Below are 20,805 nucleotides of genomic sequence, written 5' to 3'. Positions count from 1 at the left end.
CAAAAATTTAATACATTTTTAAAAAAACAAAAATATTTGATACATTTATATCCTATTGATACTACTGAAGTACAGGCATTGTTAATGTGTAGGCAAAACCAAAACTTTTGCATTGCAGAACTTTCAGGATCTTTCTGTTCAGGAACAAAAAACAGGTAAAGGACAAAGGTATGTCTCAAATACCAGTGTTCCTAAGGGTTACAGCTTCAGACTGGATGTCCCACATAATGTTGGCTTGGTGTTAAATACAGAGCACAGTCCAGATATAAACCTGCACGCCCTGACTCATCTGGGGGTTTATTGGTACTTTAATACAGCATGTTATCTTTGCCAAACAGCACCACAGGGATTCTGTAAAAAAGTCAAATTTGCCTATCAGGTTCCACCATTTATAAAAAATGATATTTAAATATTTACTGCTTACTAATGCTTACCAATGTTGTTGCTTATGGATTTAAACTTTGAACATAAATTTTTGAAACACTGCTCTTATGTACATGCATTTTAATACATTAAGGGCCTTTAATCCCTCTCCTGTACCCAGGCACAGTGAGGCTTTAACAGTGCCATTTGACATTGCAGAAAGTTCCATGAAGTCCTTATGGCATGAAAGGATGGCACTGCAGGTTGGTTCAGATAAGCAGCACCCACAGCAGACTCTGGGGCATGGTTTGAACAGCAATACAGCAGGGCACAGACACACACAGACAGACAGACACACACAGACAGACACCAGGCTCCTGGCACAGGGCTCTTTACAGACACTTTGTGGTTGCACAAGGCTCCTTCAGGAGGGCTGCTCACACGGGCTGCCAGCCCCATGCACATGACCCTGGCTCTGCTGGAGATGGCATTTCCAAAGGAGCACTGCCAGCTCTCACCAAGCAGCTCTACAAACTAACTGCTCTGTGTCAGGGCAATTTGAGTGTGTGGAGCAGCCTCATGAGTAAAAACTTATCTGGTTCCATGAAAAGATGCAACATCAGTATGGTGAGCCAGAATATATGAAAACTGGTTTATCTCTGAAAGATCAGTAGAGATAACATAGAATAACATAATTATATCATGATATCAAATACTTTTTGCATCTACCAAGATTTACTCTTCAAGGGACAGAGCTAAAAAAGCCCACATCAAAAGCTGTAATTTCAGGAAGCACAGGAAGTAAGCTTTTTGCTCTCTGATAAATACTAGCAGATCACTCAAATTAGTGAAGTGAGAAGTACAAGTTCTTCAGCCTTACAATTTCTTTGGTTTTAGTGGAAAGACATCAGTTCCAATCACCTGTAGAACCCTATAACTACCTTCCCTTGCTAGCTTGCATATGCAGAAAGATCACAGCTTCCTCATGACAATCAGCTAACACCTAAAGTCAAGGTAAATTTTTTTTCATAAATTCTAATTGCAGTTGTTTTATCTAGTGGTTTATTAAGAAAATAAAAAAAGGTAACACTAGAAAAATCCACCTCATCACTGGAACAGAGAAACCACTGCCAGTTATTTGAAACATTAGATACTCCAGGCATGTATGGAGACCCTCAGCGGAGCCAGGAAGCATCATTAACAAACAAAAACAATATGACATCATCACACACTTTACTGCTTGCCAGTGACAGGCTCAGCTTTGTTTGTACAACTGCTGAGTATCACACTGTTTGCATGTACTGATAAGCCACTCCAGAAGCCACAATCCCTCAATGACAACTGACAGAGTTATCTCGAAAGCATAGCTACTACTGTACCATTTTAATTCATTATTTTTGAAAGATACTGTATCTTATAATTCTATGTATTTCTTAAAAAGAACTGTTGTGAATTCACTTGCTGGTCTGCAGGCAATACAGGCCACTCTGCTTTTGCGAGCATTGTCCTTTGCAAGTGTTGACTGCAGTCAAGTGACCTCTTGAGGAATTAAAAGTGACCTGCTTCAATTCACAGGCCTTTTGGTCAGAGAAGCACAGTTTTGGGTATTCGTTCAAGATTTTCTTCTGGTATGTTTCAACAGAGATAGCCTCTCCTAATTTTACTTAGGGTATTAACAGAACCTTCCTCAGATCTTCATATTAACAGCTCCAACCAAGGAGCAAAGATTTCCTTTTCTTTTCCTTGAACACCAATGAACTCACAGTTCTTACAAAAACCAAAATTAAGGAGAAACTTTCAGAGTAGCACTTATATCTCTCCAGCTTCTGTATGGTTCTGGAATTACCACTAATGCAGCTGCAGGCCTGTCACACAGCACAGCTGGTTTGACCTACTGCTGCCTTGTTTGCACCAATGTTTCTATTCAGATTTCCCCACTGACAAAAAGCAAATCAGAAGATCTTGAGGCAAAAGTTTCCTACAACAGTAAGAGATACAAGGACACACATTTACCTACACGCAGGGTCTCATGCTTGTATCAGACTCCAGATTTTAACTGAGTGCTGTTTCTAATTGAGGTAAACAAAACACAAGCATTTTGTTTAAGAGAGATTCTCTCTCAATATTTCATGAAAACTTTTAAACATGTGCAGGGTGTTCACACCTGACCTGACATTAACCAGCCAGTGCAAGGTTTGCTCAGTTCAGTGCCTTCAGCAAGAATGAGAACAAGGTCAGCTATAACTCATGGGGAATGCAAACAGCCAAGAAGGTTTCCAAAGACCACCCTTCACTACAATGCTTTAAAACAAAATAGAAATTTAACAATCAGTCTGAAATAGCTGAGCAAAACAGTTTGAAAAAAAAGTATTGAGGTTAATGAGCAGAGCAAATGAAATACTATCTATTTAAACTCTTATTAGCCACTACCAGCACAGATAGCAAATATGAAGATGTAAAGCTCTGAAATTCTGTTTCTGGTCTTTAAAGTGTGTAGACAATATGTCACAAAGAAAAAAGCCACTCAATACACATGTTTGTGTCCTGGAGTTTAACCTTCAGAAAGTGAAACATCTCCTGAGAACAGACAGTGGTAGAACATTCCAACCCAGCTTTAAGCCCATTCATTGCATTTATTTTTTATTCCCTTTAGGGAATTGTGTTAATCAATTAATCTGTGATAGTAAATCACTCAAATACCAAGTCATCCATTGGCTTCAACACTGTACCTCCTGAAGATAATATTTCATTTACCTTCAGCCTTCCCTGTTGGGGCAAACACTCTGCCTTAAATACAGGCTAGTGCTGAAAAAGCACCATGTAATCAGTATCTATCATAAAGGAGTAAAGGAGATGAAATCAAAATTAACTAGATGCTCCAGAAGAACAATCATCACTATCCAAGGAAACCTGAGACATTGTGAAAGGCAGTTTTAAAAAGAAAAAGGAGTTTTTACAGCTCAAGCAAATAGAAAAGAAGTTAATACAATTCTTTAAAAGCCTACCCCTGTTTACTCATATCCATTAAGTCCATTGAAAATAATTATGATAAATAGTTCAGCATGCTCCATTCCATTTCTTTCTTCTCTATTCTTGCTAATTCCATACTAATTCTTTCTATTCCATTTTGGCTCAAAACTAACAAAATCACAAGTTTCCTTTGGGGAGAGAGAGGGGAAGGAAGACAGGGTTGTTGAAGAATTGTAAGCAAGTATGCCAGGAAGCAAAAAGCAAATATTGCAGACACATAAGAGATATCCAATAAAAGTGCAACTGTGGGACTATTGCTGCTGGAGAAAAGAGTTAATGTGGCAATTCAAGGGTTAAAGCCTGAGTGTGTGGCTTACAAGATCACATCATTCCAAACTGCTACCCAAATTCAATTTCATCTTCTTAGGCACAAACCAAAATGTGTAGCACTTAATTTTAACAGTAAATATGCAGGCATATTTCTGATATTAAAAATATCTAGATTTTCTCTCCTTGAGTACCATTTGGGATGAGATTTGAGCTAGCAGGTTGGTATAGTCTAGGCAACTACAACTTATGCTCAATGAGACCTTCAAAACTCCTGAAAATTTTATTTTAACACTGGAAGCCTGATTTTAAGGACAAAAACTACTGCTTTCTGTAATTTAATTCAAGAGAACAGTATGGCAGGGGTCACCTTTTAGGGGGGTGTTCCATTTGAAGGCAGAAAATAAGGCACAGAAAAGCTGTTCTAAATCTTAATTGCTAAGAACCAAAAGCAACAGGCAGCTGGACCAGAAGTGCTGACCAACTATTCTCATTTGTACTTTTCTATTGCCTCCAGTTTCTGACAATATGTAGGGAACTGCAGGCATTCAGAGCTCAGAATGCATATTTTGAGGTAATTACAGAGACAAGTTTAAGAGCAAGAAAAAGTACAACTTCATTTTCTGAGGTGGTAAATGCTGGGAACAAGCACAACAGATGGCAAAATCACCAAATTATGGGTGCTTTTTAAAACCTGTTGTTTATGGTTCACAGACTTCAGGCTTTATGGTTATACTCCTTCTACAGGACATTGATGTGCAAATAAAGATCAAGAGATCCCTCTCATTTTTAAAATTAGATTTGATTCAGACAGAATGAGTTGGAATCAAAACCTACCCAACACGTTTTTTTGACATGCTGCAGTCATCACCTGTCCTGCTTTCAGGGGCTGCTCCAGACAAGAGCAAGCACTAGAAGACATGGTCTGTTACAAAGTAGATGCAGCAGTAATTTCAACCCAGTGTCTACATCTAGAGCTTAGAAAATTCTGCTTTCCTCTGGCCTGACTCCTCTTTTGACTGACACTACACTAATCAGTTACAAAAAGAGAAAGAAGACATCACAAAAATCTTATTGAGCATAATACCATGGAGCTGACTCTGAGTGAGATTTTTCTGTGATGAATTAAGTCACGTTTGCTCCAAGAGGTGGCAAGTTCACTGTACTGGAACTGTCACTGCAACAGCAGGGTTAACAACTGGCATGACAGCTGATCTGTCTTTGAAAAACTGTGATTATTCTCTCAGAACCAACCAAGAAAAGTGGTTTTGTTAGAATTACAGAGTTTTAGCATGTCTTCCTATTTGTCAGTTATCTTCTCAAACATAGGCGTACCAAACTGCACCACTTATGGTTTGATTTGTTTCTTTTCTATATACCCTCTTTGCACTGTGTTAATGCAGAGTTATAACTCAGGCATTTTGGTCATGAAGCTCAGCTCTGTAAAAAAAAAAAGAATCAACATTCAATAAGGAAGATCTTTCAGGCCCCAGTATGTCACAATTGTAAAGCTTTGAGTCAGTTTGGAACAAGGGACCTTCAACAACGCTCCTCCAACCCCCCGGAACAGCAATGTTGTCACAGCTTTCATTAGAACTGTGATCTCAGCGTTTGCCTGTTCAACCACAGACGTGGCTCACAGCTGTGTGAATGCAGAAACCTTTCCTCACCTTTAACGTGGCAGCCAAGCTGGCCATGTGTTCATTGAGAGTGCTCTCCGACTCCTTGTAAGTCAAGCAGGTGAACTGATATTCCTCTGGATCAAAGGCATCTGCTCCCTGCTGCTCCACGTCGTTAGCTACCCCATCATAATAATCCTCAATATCCCCAGGATCCTCATCCTCTTCCTCCTCCTCGCAATTAGGGTCATAATCCTCTTCATTGCTGTCAGAGCCCTGGCTGTTCATGTCCACGGACATCTTAATGCCCTGCCCAACTGCAGACCAGGAAAGCAAGTGCAGCTTCTTTTTTTTCCTCCAAACTTTATCGTTCTTTTGATTTCATCTGAGCTCTGTCTCCTAAGGGAGGAAAAACAGTTTTTTCTGTGCCTAAGAAATTGTAAGAGGTGCCACGTCAACAACAAATAGGTGATCAAGCAGGTAGGAACAGACCAACCCAAGGGCCCAGTAAAGAGGATTCTGCTGTGCATGTCCCTGGTTTGGATCCATTGTGACTCTTGCACCTCCAAAGCAAGGCTGCTCTTACAGGACAGGTCCAGATCCTTGGAGATTGGGTTATTACACTGCATCCTAGTCCCCAGTGCAGGCCCCGTGACTCTGACACTTGGAAACTGGCTGCATAACCTTCACTAAAGATCTTCTCAGAGAAAAAACTGAATTTATCACAAAGTTCTTTATCAACAGCCTGCAATACTGTAGCATCCTCTCTAATTAACAGGAAAAACACAAACCCCTTAACTATAGCCATAGTAGCTAGGAAGGCAACCTGTGATATCCTGCACAACCTGTGATATTCTGTACAAATCCATATTGCTTCAGAACCACAGACATTAAGTGAGACTTAGGAAAATAAGACCAGCAAACAGATCTCTCACATGCACCCAATTTAACAGTCTTCAATATCATCTCAAAAGAAATTGTGATGCTAGTTCATCCCTTTAAATTGGTTCTATTGGATGTGATGTGGCTTGGACCTTATATCTGAAGGGGGAAATAAAATTATTATTTATTGCCTTCCCAAGATATACTTCTTACCTTTTGAATGTACAAATTTATGCTCAGGTGTTGATAGCTGTTATTGAAGAAGAATCAGAACAGCTAACTTTTTTTTTAAGATTCTCACTTGTTTTGGAAAATTCACACATCTGATACTTATCTGAACTACAAATCTTCTGCTTGTGTAACTGAACCATATGAATTTGAGCTCTAAAAGATTCAGCAGTAAAGCATGAATCAATCTTGAATTATGGTCATCTCATATTTAGTTGTAAATTTCCATTTAACCAAATTATTTCATTTAGAGAGAATATATTAAATAGAGAAGAATTAAAACAATGCTGTGACCGTATTTTACATATAAAAACATGTATTAAAATCAAAGGTCTATTTTCCACAAGCAGCATGTATTTGGTTCCTTAAAAACATTCCCATTCTGCATGACTATGTTGTCAGCTATGCCACTCAAATATATTCCCTCAGTATTGCAATTTGTAGCTGCTGGGGAAACCATAATCAAGCTTTGATAATCCTGACTTTAGAGTACAGGAAATCTTACAAATTTTCATTATTTTTCCTCAACTCTTTTTTTTTTTTTCCTGTTTCCAGTCACTTGACCAGGCAGCAGAGAATAACCAGGAAGAGATGTGATGTACAATTAATTTGAGGGGCTTCAGTGATTTCAGGAGGTACAAACCTCCAGAGAGGCTGAAGACTAGTACCTAATTAAATTACCTCCTGAATTCTGGTCTTCATTCCTTTCATTTGCCTCTTGCTTCCTTAGCTATCCACAGCATACGCAGCACACAAACAATTTACAGCACTGCTTTCCACAGGACTTCAGAGGAACAGACACAGTCTCTCCATACTGGAAGGAGACAGATGTGAAATCTGATTTGGCAGACACAAGGCAAACCCTCATCCTTCTCTCTACCCTGCTTAGAGTCTGGGCTTAATCTGCACTGACACTGAGCTCTTGCATCAAAGGAGTAATGGATCTTTACCTGCTAAAACTTAGGTTGAAAGAATTACTTATTGAGCCTCTAACCCCAGTGTGGACCATCAACAGCTCAGAGTGCAACAACTTTGTTCAGCCACCACAAAGCCTGAGCAAGTCTCACAGGCCAGGGAACTTCTCAAACTCACTCAGATCATTCCACACTCTAGAGAGAGAAAAAACCCATGAAAACACTGGGCCCTCTGCTATTCCAAAACATGGCAAGTCACACCCAAGCACTCAGATGTTTGTAGATATCCAGGTAGAACAGGGGCCTGCCCAGTACCTCCCAGTTGCACACCAGTCCCTGGGAAGGGGCTCAGAAGAGTGCAGAGATGTCTCAGTGTGCCACTGGCACAGTTTTGTGAGCAAACAGAGGATCTGTTTGCACAGGAAATGGACACATGGATTTATCAAGTGGAAAGCAGTCTGCAGGACTGGGTGACTTCTGTGACTCCTGTCCCAAGATTCTAGGAAAGAGCTCACTTCCAGCATAACTGGACACCACAGTGACACAAGTGAAGGGAAAGGAAGCATAAGGCACATGCTCTGTGGACAAAGCAAAGGAGGGTACTTGGAAAACCAGGAACAAAACTCACTTCACCTATACTCAGCCCAATGCCCAAATCAAACTCCCTGAATACAAAGACAAGGCAGAGCTACTACTTGGTAGCACTAATTTTTAAGATAATAAAGATGTTAAGCTCAAAAGATAGGGTCAAAAAGCCAGGTTTATTTAGATTAAATAATAACCATAACTCCCAAGACCAAATTATAAATTTTTAAACCATACTTAGATCACTTTCCAATCCAAGGGAGGATGATCTCCTCCTTAACCACCTTAATCCAAGATACTCCTGTATCTTCACTAACACTGATACAATTTAGTCACCTCTTGCTCCAGTCTCTTGCAGGAACTCCTGAACACACCCACCCCTACCCTCTGCTATCTATCACCTCCAACAGTGCCCTTTCCCTGACTCCTGCTTTGCAACAAAATTCTTAACAAGGTCTATTGAAACAAAATGCCTTCCACCACATTATGTGATACCACCTCATTCCTAGTCCAACTACATCACTCTTTTCTTATTCCGACCCTTGTGGGATTCCTCTAATAACTCTTTTGGCGGAGACTCCTCCTATTGGAGAATGCTCCTCCTCTTTTTCTGTTGATATTTCACAACCATTTCATACGTTTTTTTCTTCTTTCACCTCTTTATTTATCTGAAACAGAGAAAGTGCAACTTAAGTCTGCTTCCTGGACTCCTTATCCATGTAACCTTTAGACAGGCTAACACTCTTCCTTTTCCCTGAAACCATCCACAGCCTCAGCTCCATGCTGGCCATCAACGCTAACTGCATCTTCATCTATGCCACCCAACCCCATAATTTGTGGATCATCCCCAACTGCCTCCTCACATATGCAGTGCACACCTCACTGTTCCTTCTCCACTGCTTTTTAGGTAGGAATTTTTCATCCAAGACTGAGAAACCAAAAGATGCCTGATCCTTTTCACCACAGATGACTCTGTAGGGACCTCCTTGCAGCTGTACCGCACTTCCCCAGGGACAAACCTGCTTTCCTTCCTCCTGCCAGCCTTGGTTCACACTCCCACGGCTGCCTTGTCTTTGCCAACTTATCCATTTCACTCCTGCCCTTTCTAACCTACCGTCACTTTTAACAAGTTGTTTTACGGATACCTGCGTATTCCAGGGCACCTCCGGGCTCGGGCACCCAGGGCGTTTAAGTTACCTCGGCTCCATTCTTTCAGAATGGGATCGAGACCAGTCCCTCGCCCGTCCCGCACACCGGAGCGCCGCAGGCTCGCGGGAGGGCAGCGAGGAGCGCGGCGGGAGAGAAACCGTGCGGGGAAGCCCGGGCGGCGGCGGGGCGAGGAGGGGCCCCCGCACGGCCGCCCAGAGCGCGAGAGCTTCGGGCTGCGGCTTCTGCCGGGGCGGACCGCCGAGCTCAGCACCGGGCACGGATAAGCGGCCCCGCATCCCTCCCGCCGGGCCCGCGCCAGCCCCGGCGCGGCCGGGCCCCGCACTTACCGGGCGGGCGGCGAGAGCGGCGCCCCGGGCTCCCTCAGCGCGCCGGAACCGCCGGGCCCGGTGCGTCACCTCCGCCGGGCGGGGCGGGGCCGGGCCGGGCCACGGCGCTGGGGCGGGGGGGGAAGCGGCTGAACCACTGCGGGTGTGCGGGGGGAAGCGGCCCCGCGGCCTGAGGAGCGGCCCCCGGGCCGGGCTCGGCCGGTGACAGCGCCCAGTGGCCGCGCCGGGAGCGGCCCCTCGCACCGCCGCCGTCCCGGCCCGCCCCGCGCCCGCTTCCCGGCGTGCCCCGCACTGGGCTAAAGGTCGCGGCGCGGAGGGGGCGGCATTGGCTCGGCGGGGACGCAGCACCCCGACCCTGGTCCCAGTCCCGGTCCCGCTTCTCACCCTTCGCCACCGCCACCGCCATGGCGAAGCAGCCGCAGCCCATCAGCCCCTTGAAGAACTTCTTCGCTGGCGGTTTCGGGGGCGTCTGCCTGGTGTTCGTGGGGCACCCGCTGGACACCATCAAGGTAAAGTGGCGCGGGGCGCCCGGGAACGAGGGGGGCGGCCGGTGCTCGGTGCGGTCGGGGCACCGGAGGGTGGACTACAGCTCCCGGCAGAAACTGCGCGGGAGCGGCGCGGGTCCCGGTGGGCGCTGTGGCAGAACTACAGCTCCCGGCAGGCGCTGCGCGGGGGGCGGGGCTCGGTACCGCCGCGGGGAGGCTGCGCTGGGCCTCTGCAGGGCGCCCCCTGGCGGCGCGGTGGCCGGGCGTGTGGCGATGCCGGTTTTAGTGAAAAGCCGGGAAAAGAGCCGCGGTGAAAGAGCCTCGGTGCTCCCGGTGCTGGAGCGAGATGGGAGCTGGGATGGGCCCGCCAGCCCGGCGGGACCCCGCGCCCTTGCTCCAGGGGGAGGCCCCGAGTGACCCTGTGGGGTACAGGGAGCTGGGGTCCTCATCCGGACATTATCCCAGCAATTAATTAGTTAAATACATTCACTACTCATTACATTAAAATTCTGTAGAGGGCTAAAATGATGTCGGTGTTTCTATCATGATCTTTAGGTCCAGTCACAAAACGTACTCCATAGTAGCCAGAGGTGTTTCTGTCGAGCAAAGTTTAGAATGAAATATTTAATCAAATAATGTTTTCCTCTCCCTCTTACTAGGTCCGACTGCAAACCCAGCCTAAGCCACAGCCTGGCCAGGCCCCGCTCTATTCTGGGACCTTTGACTGCTTCAGAAAGACTCTTGTTGGAGAGGTACTGTGACACCTGCCAGCTATATCAGTTGTTTCTGTACACTGTAGGAATAAATCCTACAGAGAAACCCTACAGTTCCTGGGTTGTCAGTTAAATTAACATTTTTAAGCAGATTACAAAGCTTGGGGAATACTTAGCATACACGTGCTCCTGGTGTATGTATCTTTGTTTTGCTAAGAAATGCCACCTATGAGAAGGTAGAAGATCTTTAATTTATAGATTTTTTTTTCCTCTTTTTCTTTCTTTGAGAGCAGAGTGTCAATTATAGTAATTGTTCAACCTTCTTTAGAAGGTGGACAGTGTTTTTTACTCCTGAATCATCATGATCATGCTGTTGAGCTAGTCTTGTTTTGCTTTTAGAAAGGCACACAGCCTTGCTTTAAAGTCTTTAATTGACAGATAGTCCAATTTTCTGCTTTTTAAGTTTTCTCAGCAGCTATTTACCATTTGGAAATTATGGCTGTAAAGCCCAGCTGTTTATCTGCTTGCCTAAAGTCTCATTTCTAAGTGCTGGATCTAGTTAGGTAACTCCCTGTTGAATGAAAGATCTGCCTCAAAATCTGAAATCTCCTTCCATTGTGGTATTAACAGGTTGTTATATAACCAAACCAAATCTTGTTTGCCTGGTCTCTCCCACAAAGGAGTGGAATGCTGTGCCAGCTCTGAATCCCTGGCAGTTTTTAACACCCCTGCTGCAGCACGGACGTCAGAGCTGAGCCATAATAACAGCCTTGTGATGGGAAGTTCAAAAGCACTGCTGCCTCTCCACTCCTACTCAATACTCATCCATTTCTGTGAGGAAAACTACTAACCCTCTCTGCCAAGGCCTTTTGCTTCCCAGTGCCCAAGGGGAGGTTGAGCAGCAGTGGCTGATCTCTCAGCCAGGTGCAATTTCATGGCAGAGCCAGTTGTGCCTGTAAGACTTCAGCAGGCACTGGGATGAGCTGGTTTATTGGGACAGGGGGAAGAAAGGGGTGCAGAGACCAGCAAATAAATATTTGATTTATATGTCTAGCCTTTATCTAGGAAGATAACTCTCCTTTTTATTGGACAAAGTTCGACTTAAAGGCAAGAGAAGTGAAATAAATACAGCTGCTGGGGTCTGCATTAGAACTTTTTCATATGTGTAGTCTATGGAAGGAAACATCAGGAATGTGATGGTGTGTGGTATTGATTTAGGGTAGGAAACAAAAAATAATTTGCTCTTGACTCTGTTGTGAAGTGAATTCATGTGGGGACTGAAGGAATTCCAGCTGCTCTCCCCAGCTCTTCCTTTAATTAAAAAGTGAATTCCTTTCAGTGTTCTCAGGTTCAGTGTCAGGATTTTACACTACTGCATTTGACAAGTTACCAATAAAACACAGGTGTGCAGCTGAGAGTGCTCTCTCTTGACATGTCTATTAAGGCTTTTATTCAGGGGGCTTTTAACTTTACTTCCTCATACCTGAGATGAACGTGCAGATGATGAGTATTGCTCTAGAAGGGCATCAGTGGTGCCAGGGTTTCCCAGGAAGGATAGCTTTCCTCTGCTGCAGTCCCTGAGCCTCAGCTAAACATGTATAACTGCAAATGAGCAATAAGCCCCTTTATTCCTCTGATCAATTTGACTGTTAGATAGATCCTATCCTGGATTGTTGCCTTTCCCTTCTCAACAAGCTGAAATGTGTGCAAAGTTTATGCCAAACCAAATAATTCCTGTGATAATGTTTCTTGCAGGGAGTCCAAGGCTTATACAGAGGAATGGCAGCTCCTATCATCGGGGTGACACCCATGTTTGCTGTGTGCTTCTTTGGATTTGGCTTGGGAAAGAGACTCCAGCAGAGAAATCCTGATGATGTTTTGACGTGAGTTCCTGGTTAATCAGACGGTTGGGAAAGGCATCCTGAGGCTGCATTGTCACACGTTGAGTTGTGGTGTAAATTGGTGTCTTCTCCTAGGTTATAAATATAGTTCTGAAAGATAAACCACTCATGTTTTAATGCTTCTGGAAGCGTGGGAGTGATAGCACAGGCTAAAACAGGCACTGTGTGGGCAGGTGAGATGCAATTCCCTCTCTACGCAAGAAGGAGCCATGAAGGAACAATTCCGGTGTGGATGAGCACAGTGAGAGTTATGTAATGATTGCCTGCCAACAGGCTTGCTATTAACAGAAACTATGGGAGCAATAAATTCATGGTCAAGGATGAATTGATAACATTTATAGCCCTGATTCTCCTTTCCCTGTTACTTATGAGTCTTTTTGTGGCCCTTCATTAGGATGTGAAAACAGCCATAAAATGTTTTATTAGTATTTCTGAAAAGAGGTGTTTATGAGCAGCCCTCCTCTCAGGCATGCCTGACCTTCAGAAACAGCAATAGGAAGCTCAGAAAACTTGGTGGGGCTTTCTACAAGCCAACCTGTGCATGAAGAAAGCCCCCCTGCCATTAGGTACTCCTGTAATGGGCTTGTTGAGCTGTGATTTACAGCTCCACAGGGACTGGGCTGTAGCTTAGCAAGATTTTAATCCCATTATTTGTGTGCTAGGTAGGAGCTCTGTCAGAAAGCAGGAGCCCATAATGTAAAGCCAACTGTGGTGGGGTGTTTTGGTTTCTGTTGGAGCCTTGTCTGCACAGGGCTGGTGTGAGCACAGCTGGCCCTGCAACACGAGCTGCTGCCAACACAGCTGCCATTGCTCAGGGGGAAGCAGTGCTGAGGTGCTGGGGAACTCTCACTTACCCTCTCTCACACCATGGCAGTGTCCTCATGCAGGCAAGACTGAAGGGAAAAGACAGGGCAACAGTAGGGACTGAACAACAGGTGCACCATGAAGTTATTATCACCTCAGTGCCTTGTGTTTTATACACATGGTGCCAACAGGAAGTTTTAAGGAGCAAGCTGGAGAAGGACAGTGTAGTTTTTGGAGTCTTTATGTAGAATTCCTCTCAGCAGAGGAATTCTACAGAGCAGAGCAGTGGAAAAGAACAAATAGTGTATGTAGTGTCACTGTGCTCAGCTGGGCTGTTCTGTGGGTGCAGACCTGACACAGTGAAGGTACAGTGAGCTTGGGACATGAGACCCAAAAATAAAGGTCAGACTCCTGGTGCTGTAGTTATGGGTCTAGAGGCAGGCTGGATGGTTGTATTTCCCATGCTGATTTTGAAGGGAAGTTGTGGAAGGAAGAAGATGAAGAGAAACCTGAGGAGCCTATCCTGCCTTTTCTGGGGCTGAATGATCCCAAGGTGAGCTAAAAACCTCTAAACTTAGTTTGAGTTGGAGGTGTGGAGTGGCAAGGGAGGTCTGAATGGTCTGGAAGATATCATGGGAATTAGAGTAGAGAAAGGTGCAAGAATTGGAATAGAATGCCATCTCTTGGGCAAGTGGAGAGAAGTGGAAGGTGTGGAATTTGATTACATTGAGATGTTAGGTCTTCTTCCTAGGGGAGGTATTAGGAGGCTGGATGTAAAGATAGTTTTGTGATGGAGAAACTCAACTTGTTTAAGGGATTTTTGTCATGGAGACTTTGCCATGTGAAAGCAGGTGCTGAGTGTTTGGGATAATGACAGGTTGGTAGGAAAGACTCAACTTTGGCAGAGGCTGAAGGAGTGAGAGATTATGGAAAGGAGGCTGCTGGGGTCACTGAGAAGAGTATGGGGATTGGAGGAGGAAGAGACTGAAGTGAAAGGGAAGTAAAATGAATGGGGAATGCTATAGCAAAAAATGTAAGTAGAAGGGGTATTAGCAAATAGAATGGATATGAAGAGCTGAGTTGTGGTTGCTGTAGGAACCAGTGTTTTGAGTCCTAGAGATCTTAAATGTTTAGCTCTGCATTGACAAGGCACTTCTGCACTGATAAAAGCAGTGTTTGCATTTCAAGTTCCACTGATGTGGAACAGCATCACCTGGGGATGTAGGGGTCTTTCTGCCCTTCATTTCCTGTGTGCTGTGTTGTGTTAGGGTCTTTTCTGTTTCCTTGGGGCAGATATCCTCAGCTGTTTGCTGCTGGCATGTTGTCAGGAGTGTTCACAACAGTAATCATGGCTCCAGGAGAGAGAATCAAGTGCCTTTTACAGGTAAGGCATTGGATGGTGGTGATGGGAATTTAATTTTAGGAGTCTTGTCTTTCCATAGCAGGAATTTCTTTGGTTAGTGCATTTACTCTGTTCTGTTTTTTGACAGGACTGACACAACTGTCATTTAATGCAGCTGTGTCATGAAGAAGCATTAAACAGACCCACCATGACAGTATAAGTACACACAGCATTAGTTTCTCTATTCATTTTACACAGCCCAAGCCTTATGCTGTGGGACACTACATGAGGCTTCCATAGATGCCTCAGTCCACTTCCAAGTATGGAAAAGTCAATTTTTATTGAATGAAAGTTTTCCTTAAAAAAAAAAAAAAAAAAAAAGGTGTAAACTTGCTAGATCATGAGACTCTTTCTGGTGCAAAGAAGTTTTGTTACCTTGACAGTTCCCATGCAGAGTTAAGGAATGCATTTCCAAACAGTGTTCTGACATTTGGGTGGCTGTTAGCTCTGCACCTTCTGCGGGGGTTTGAAAGTATTGTTGGAAAATGCAAACCTGAACAAATGAAATGCCATCTTTAGCAGGTGTGGGAAGCTCTGCTTGTTTCAGACTGTGTTGAACTCTGTTAATACAGTGATGGGTGGTCACATGTTAGTTCTGACAGACAGGATATTATCATGGAAGGTTTTATACACATACAAATGGCTTTGAATTTCACTATTTGAAGACTACTTTTTGTCTGTGTGGAATTATCTAAGTGACTTGAGTTATTTCAAACTTATACTGTGAAAAAATAAAGGAGAATCTGTTCTCTGCATGGAGCAGTAACCACAGCCTCAGCTTTAACGTGAGAGCTGCTGGAGGAAGTGAGGCAGAGGCTCCCTAGGCAGGAGCGTGTGCTCCTTCCTCTCTGGAAACACATGTGAGGCTCTCTAACCCTTGGCTGAATGATTCTGCATTGACCAGAAACCTTCAGTGGTCAGAAACTCTCACTTTAACCCTGCAGATCCAGGCAGCTACAGGTGAAACCAAGTACAGTGGCTCCCTGGACTGTGCCAAGCAGCTGTACCGCGAGTCCGGGATCCGCGGCGTGTACAAGGGAACCGTGCTGACCCTCATGAGAGGTGAGGGACAGGGCTGGCCCATCCCTGCTGGGGGGCTGCAGGATGGCAAGCCTGACACAGGCTGGGAGATCTCACTGTCCCTTTAGGCAGTTGGAGGGGTTGTGTCACCCATTTTCTTTTTTTTTTTTTTCTTTTTTTTTTTTTTTTTTTCAGTCTGCAGAGCTACTCCAGTGCCTCAAAGGGCCTGAGAAATAAACATGAGATTCTCAGTGGGTGAGGAAGAGATTAGATGACAAGGATCAGAGGGATATAGGAAGTAATTAAGATCTGAGGAGCCAAGAGGAATGAGAGACTTCAGGAGAGGAGCAGAGAGAACAAAGAGAAGAGAAAAATGCAGAAGTGGGCCTTTTAAAAAAAATTATTTTCTTCTTTTTTTCTTCTTTTTTTCTCCTTGAGAGAAAGATTGTGCCTGTCTGTTACTGTTGCTGTATAATACCGACTGCTTTAAAAAATGTGGTGGCAGCAGTCATGCTTTCTACCCTTTTGAGACTGGGTTATTTTGAACTGGGATGTCATGACCCCTCTCTCAAATACAACAACAACTAAGTAATTGTGCCAGCCCCAGAATCCTTTATGTATTTTAGTAATTCCACTTTGAAAAGCTGAAATTTCTGTATTTTGTTACTTCAGTTTAGGAATTGGTTCTATCCTCTGCTTCTCACACAAGTGTAGCAGCCTGCAGTGTAACTCTGGCAGTGTCCCTAGATAGGGGCTGGTTCTCCAGTTTAGGCACGGAATAAGAATAGGCTGTGGGAGTAGCTTAAAAAAAACCAAAACAAGACCCATCACCTGCAGAAAAAGATCCCCAAATAGAATCATTAGAACTAATAGTGTGCAAAATTCATGAAGTTCCTGCGCTGCTGTGATGTGCTGTGCAGAAATTTGGACAGTTTAGAGCTGTCTCATCATTAGTGTAATGTAACCAGGTTACAGCCTGGCTTGAAAGGCTGCTGACAGAAAAGTTATTTTCCAGTTCTTGCTATTAGCACCTGCTCTCCATGGGAAAGTTCAGCCTCCTCTGTCTAAGGCAGCAGAAGATTTTTATTTTGTTTGTAGAAGAGGTTCAGAAAAAAAATCTGTATGTACTTAGTGGTGCTGCTGGGCTGGCATGGGGCTGGTGCCTCTGGGCTTCCTTTGGTTTCCCACTCCTCAGAGCCTTTGCTGTTTACCCACCAGACGTCCCGGCCAGCGGAATGTACTTCATGACGTACGAGTGGCTCAAGAACATTCTGACCCCTCAGGGAAAGAGGTCAGTGAAATCTCACAGTCACCACTCTCTGCACTTCCCAGACACTGCTGATTCATCTCCCCAGCTACGAAGAGATTTACAGCAGTATCATCAAAACAAATTTTAAAAAGAGAAGAATGGTTGCTCATCTAGTGAGTTGAACTGGTTTGGTCTGGGGTTAGCTGACAATTAAAATAATATTCTGAGTTTCTCTCAGATTCCAGTTTGGATCTTATTAGCCAAGTAAGGAATGCTGAAAGTAGTTTCAACCCTGTATGCACACAGAATGCTGGAGAGCCTTGCTGGGTTTTTTTGGGAGGTTTAGTTGGTTGGTTGGTTTGGTTTTTGGTTTTTTTTTTTTTTTCCAGAGCGTGTGTGTGTGTGCTGCTAAATAAAAATATTTGAATCTTTAGGGTGTAGTTGGTCCATCTTGGAAAGGTTGCTCAGATACTGCACTGTCTCTGTCTGCAGCATTGTGCTGCCTTCTGGCTGCCAGCCTGGCTGTCTTTTTGATTGTCACCTTAGGCAAAACAAAAAGTTTGACTTTTTCTCCTTTTTAAATCTTTTTTTCACTTTTTCCTCCCACCCCACTCTGATCCTGCCACAGTGTGAGTGACCTCAGTGTGCCTAGGATCCTCTTTGCTGGAGGCCTGGCTGGGATCTTCAACTGGGCAGTTGCCATCCCACCAGACGTGCTGAAATCACGTTTCCAGACTGGTGAGTTGCATTCCAGGGTGTCACAGCCACACTCCTGTGGTGCTCCTGGGAATGGGCTGGGCAGGGATGGAAGGTCTTGAGTGGTGCTTGAGACAACTGCATGAAAAACCCACGGGTGTTCCTAGCATTCTAGTTGGTTTCCTCACAAATTTTTGGCACATCAGGATGCACTGCTCTGTTTCTGAATCCTTGATAATATAATGATCTTGATTTGAGGTACCTGATTTGAAACCTAAGCATAGAACTCATAATAGTAGAATTGTAATAGCTGTTTTATAACAAATGTAATTCTTTGAGAGGTTTTATTATTTCACCTCAGACACAATTGTATAAATTGTAGCCTGTGCTATCTGCAGTTTATAGTAACAGGGTGCTAAGAGCATTGCTTTTGGACTGGCAGCTCTGCTCTTTAATGTCTGTGGCCTAGTTACAGTTAGAATGACCCCAGACCTTGTGCTTCAGCAGAGTTGGACAGGTTTTTCCTTGGTTTCTCTGCCAGTCCTGTCAGTGAATATTTTTCTTAAGGCTCCCCATGGTCTCTGTGGACTCAACTCTCCATTGGATAGTGACCATTTTTCTTGAGTCACAAATCATGATAATCAGTGCAGGAAACCTCATTTCTTTTTCTCTGAGCAATGGCTGCTGTGGTGGTTTGTACCATACCAAGGGCTGAGAGGGAAGCCCATCACAGCTTTGTTCTACTGAGTCAGTCTCCAGTGCTGCTGTGTGGATGACATGGGTTCATGGTGGTTCAGTTTAACTGGGCTGATCTGTGGACTACCTTTTCAGAGGGCTGGCAGAGGCAGAATTTCCCAGGGCAGTGTCAGGAGAAGAAAGAAATTGTGTTTTGAATAGAGTAGCTTTTAAAAAACACCTCAGCATATCCATGTAACATCAGCTTTGGAACATCCTGTGCTTTTCATTTGAAGTCTGTTGGTGTTCTTGGCTGGGGCATGTGATAGGATCATTTTCTTATTAACCAGCTTCATCAGTTTTTTGTATCTGACATTCCTATCACCTAAGTGCAGCTCTTGAGAGAGCTGTGATCAGCAGTGCAACTAACAGCTCAGACTTCCAACCCTGACAAAAGTTACTCTCCTTTCTTCCCTGCCTGCAATGACTCGATGGTGTAAATTCTTTGGTTTACAAACCAACTTCTGTTCACTGAGCCTTTGCTGAGCTCTCTTGTCTGTTTGCTGTAGCAGTGAGAACCTCTAGAAAACCCTGGGCTGTTACCTGTGGCACATCCTTCAGCCCTCGCCACTGCCACACATCTGGGCTAACGTGTTGTGCATCCCTTTCAGCTCCTGCAGGAAAATACCCCAATGGCTTTAGAGATGTGCTGAGGGAGCTCATCAGAGAGGAAGGAGTTGCATCTCTGTACAAGGGCTTCACAGCTGTGATGATCAGGGCCTTTCCTGCCAACGCGGTGAGTGCGCCGGGATCCCGGCTGGGCTTGGGGTGCTCACAGTGAGTGTTTGCAGTCTGGGGGGGACACAACTGCACCATTCCAGAGAGGTTCTTGTCACTGCAGGCACTTTTGACTGTTGGTGTTCAGATTCTGAAACTGTGCTTTAATCTAGGAGCAACAAGTAAATCTTTCTTCAAAGCTTTGCATGAAAGCTCTGTGTTGACTTTCTCTGATAGTTTTTAGCTACTGGTTTTTAGCTGTAGAAGATGGAATAAGTTTGGACTCACTTTCCCTTCAATAAATAATGAGCCTAACAGAGCCAAAGTTCAGCCTTTGTGTGGAGAGATACAGTAGAATTCTTGCTTCTGGGTCAAGACTTTTTTGGTCCTCTTCCTCCTTCCATATAAACCACATTAGGTGTTCATAGTGCAGCAGTTCAAAAGCCTTGCTTGAAAGAGATTGTTAGAATCCTTATTTGTTCTGTGTTCTCTTTTCCAGGCATGTTTTCTTGGTTTTGAAGTCGCTATGAAGTTTCTTAACTGGGTTGCACCTGGTCTATGAAGACTAGGAAGTCTGGAAACGAGAGAGGAGAAGGAAGAGAGTGCAAATCTGCCTCACAGGAATAAATTAATGATCACTTAATATTTCAGGAATAATTATTTGCCTAATACCTTTTTGCCTTTCTCACATTCTTTAGGTGGTGCTATGTGCCAGTCAGAAATGCAAGCTGTAACTCTGACAGAGTTGGTGAGGAGCTAGGGGTGACAAATCTCCTGAGCCAACCACAGCAGTGACACTGCTAACACACAGCTGTCACTACCACACGTGCTACCTTAAGTACTTCCTCATGGAAGAAGGGGACACATCTTAAAATGTAGTTCTTTATTTACTGAAGAAACATGTAGCATTAATGCTGAAAAACCTCCTTTAAATTATTTTTGGCAGCATGTACTTAACTCTCAGGGCATAAGTCAGCAGCTGCACGTGGTTGTGTCTGCAGGCAATGTCAGGCAATGTTCTCATCCCCTGTAGTTTTGTCACTTGTGGCTGTTTCTGTGTTAACACTGGTTTTAATCTCCTGTGCATGTGCAGCAGCAAACACAACTCAGCAGGGGAGGCCAGAGCTATGTCCCAGTGGGTTTAGAGGTGTTGCAGGTACCATATCAGGTCCTGCACACTGATCTTTTCTGTGGAACTAGGACACAAAATGCATTATGTTTAACATTTGTACTAAGCTTTACTGAGGGAGCCAGTGGGGAAATGTGTTTGATTAACCTGAACTGTTCTCTCAAATCCTTTCTGTCCCATTGAAGAGAACCCAAATCTGATTTCAAAAGTATAGCACAGCTCATAGCAATCTGTGATATATTTGATTCATCAAATACTGTGTGCTGGCATTCAATCCCTGACACCGACGTGAGAAAATTTAATAGCACGTCCAAGAACTGAATTTCTCTGACATGAGGGGGACACATGAAGAGGACACTGGCTCTGCAGTTTTGACTAACTTTATTCTTTCTCCTATTCCTTGGTTTTCTCTTATTAAACATGATCACATTTTCATTTGAGAAGTGACTAATACTGAGAAGCAAATAGCAAATTTTAATTTCTTTTTGTTGTGATGCAGTGTTACTGGAACTCAATAAAACTAGGTGCTGCTTGGCTAGAATGTGTGCTTTGGTTCATTTACTTTTTGCA

The 20,805-nt window shown here is 44.1% G+C and overlaps 2 protein-coding genes across 7 annotated transcripts in view; one reads left to right on the top strand and one right to left on the bottom strand.

The window, feature by feature from the left end:
• ARIH2 (ariadne RBR E3 ubiquitin protein ligase 2) overlaps positions 1-9,900 on the bottom strand; it is a 35,376-nt gene extending 25,476 nt beyond the window's left edge. For 2 of the 6 annotated variants that reach the window (XM_071439517.1, XM_071439520.1), the window contains exons 1-2: positions 9,385-9,523; positions 5,331-5,678 (exon numbers count right to left, since the gene is read on the bottom strand). In XM_071439517.1, coding sequence (XP_071295618.1) covers positions 5,331-5,579 — 249 coding nt within the window. In that variant the 5' untranslated portion in view covers positions 5,580-5,678; positions 9,385-9,523. Of the gene's footprint in view, positions 1-5,330; positions 5,679-9,033; positions 9,278-9,384; positions 9,524-9,768 lie in introns of those variants that run through there. The other 4 variants (XM_071439518.1, XM_071439519.1, XM_071439521.1 and 1 more) reach the window with 4 other exon arrangements.
• Positions 9,755-20,776, top strand: SLC25A20 (solute carrier family 25 member 20). Its single transcript, XM_071439524.1, has 9 exons — positions 9,755-9,893; positions 10,529-10,621; positions 12,338-12,465; positions 14,581-14,671; positions 15,634-15,751; positions 16,928-17,000; positions 17,587-17,696; positions 19,001-19,125; positions 19,606-20,776. Exons 1-9 carry the CDS (start codon positions 9,789-9,791, stop codon positions 19,666-19,668), a joined length of 906 nt encoding a protein of 301 aa, XP_071295625.1. The 5' UTR covers positions 9,755-9,788; the 3' UTR covers positions 19,669-20,776.
• The last annotated feature ends 29 nt before the right edge of the window (positions 20,777-20,805 follow it).

Source organism: Agelaius tricolor, unplaced genomic scaffold (genome assembly GCF_023055355.1).
Source record: "Agelaius tricolor isolate 1412-34295 unplaced genomic scaffold, bAgeTri1.0.p SCAF_14, whole genome shotgun sequence".
Classification (NCBI taxonomy): domain Eukaryota; kingdom Metazoa; phylum Chordata; class Aves; order Passeriformes; family Icteridae; genus Agelaius; species Agelaius tricolor.
The sequence above is the reverse complement of the archived record's forward strand: the minus strand, read 5'-3'. Positions and strand labels throughout refer to the sequence as shown.

What these genes read in the sequence shown, in the direction of transcription:
- SLC25A20 (XM_071439524.1), top strand. Translation starts at nt 9,789, where the DNA reads ATGGCGAAGCAGCCGCAGCCCATCAGCCCCTTGAAGAACTTCTTCGCT. An exon ending in GAAAGACTCTTGTTGGAGAG is followed by an intron (nt 10,622 to 12,337) that starts GTACTGTGACAC and finishes TGTTTCTTGCAG; the next exon opens with GGAGTCCAAGGCTTATACAG. An exon ending in CTGACCCCTCAGGGAAAGAG is followed by an intron (nt 17,001 to 17,586) that starts GTCAGTGAAATC and finishes ATCCTGCCACAG; the next exon opens with TGTGAGTGACCTCAGTGTGC.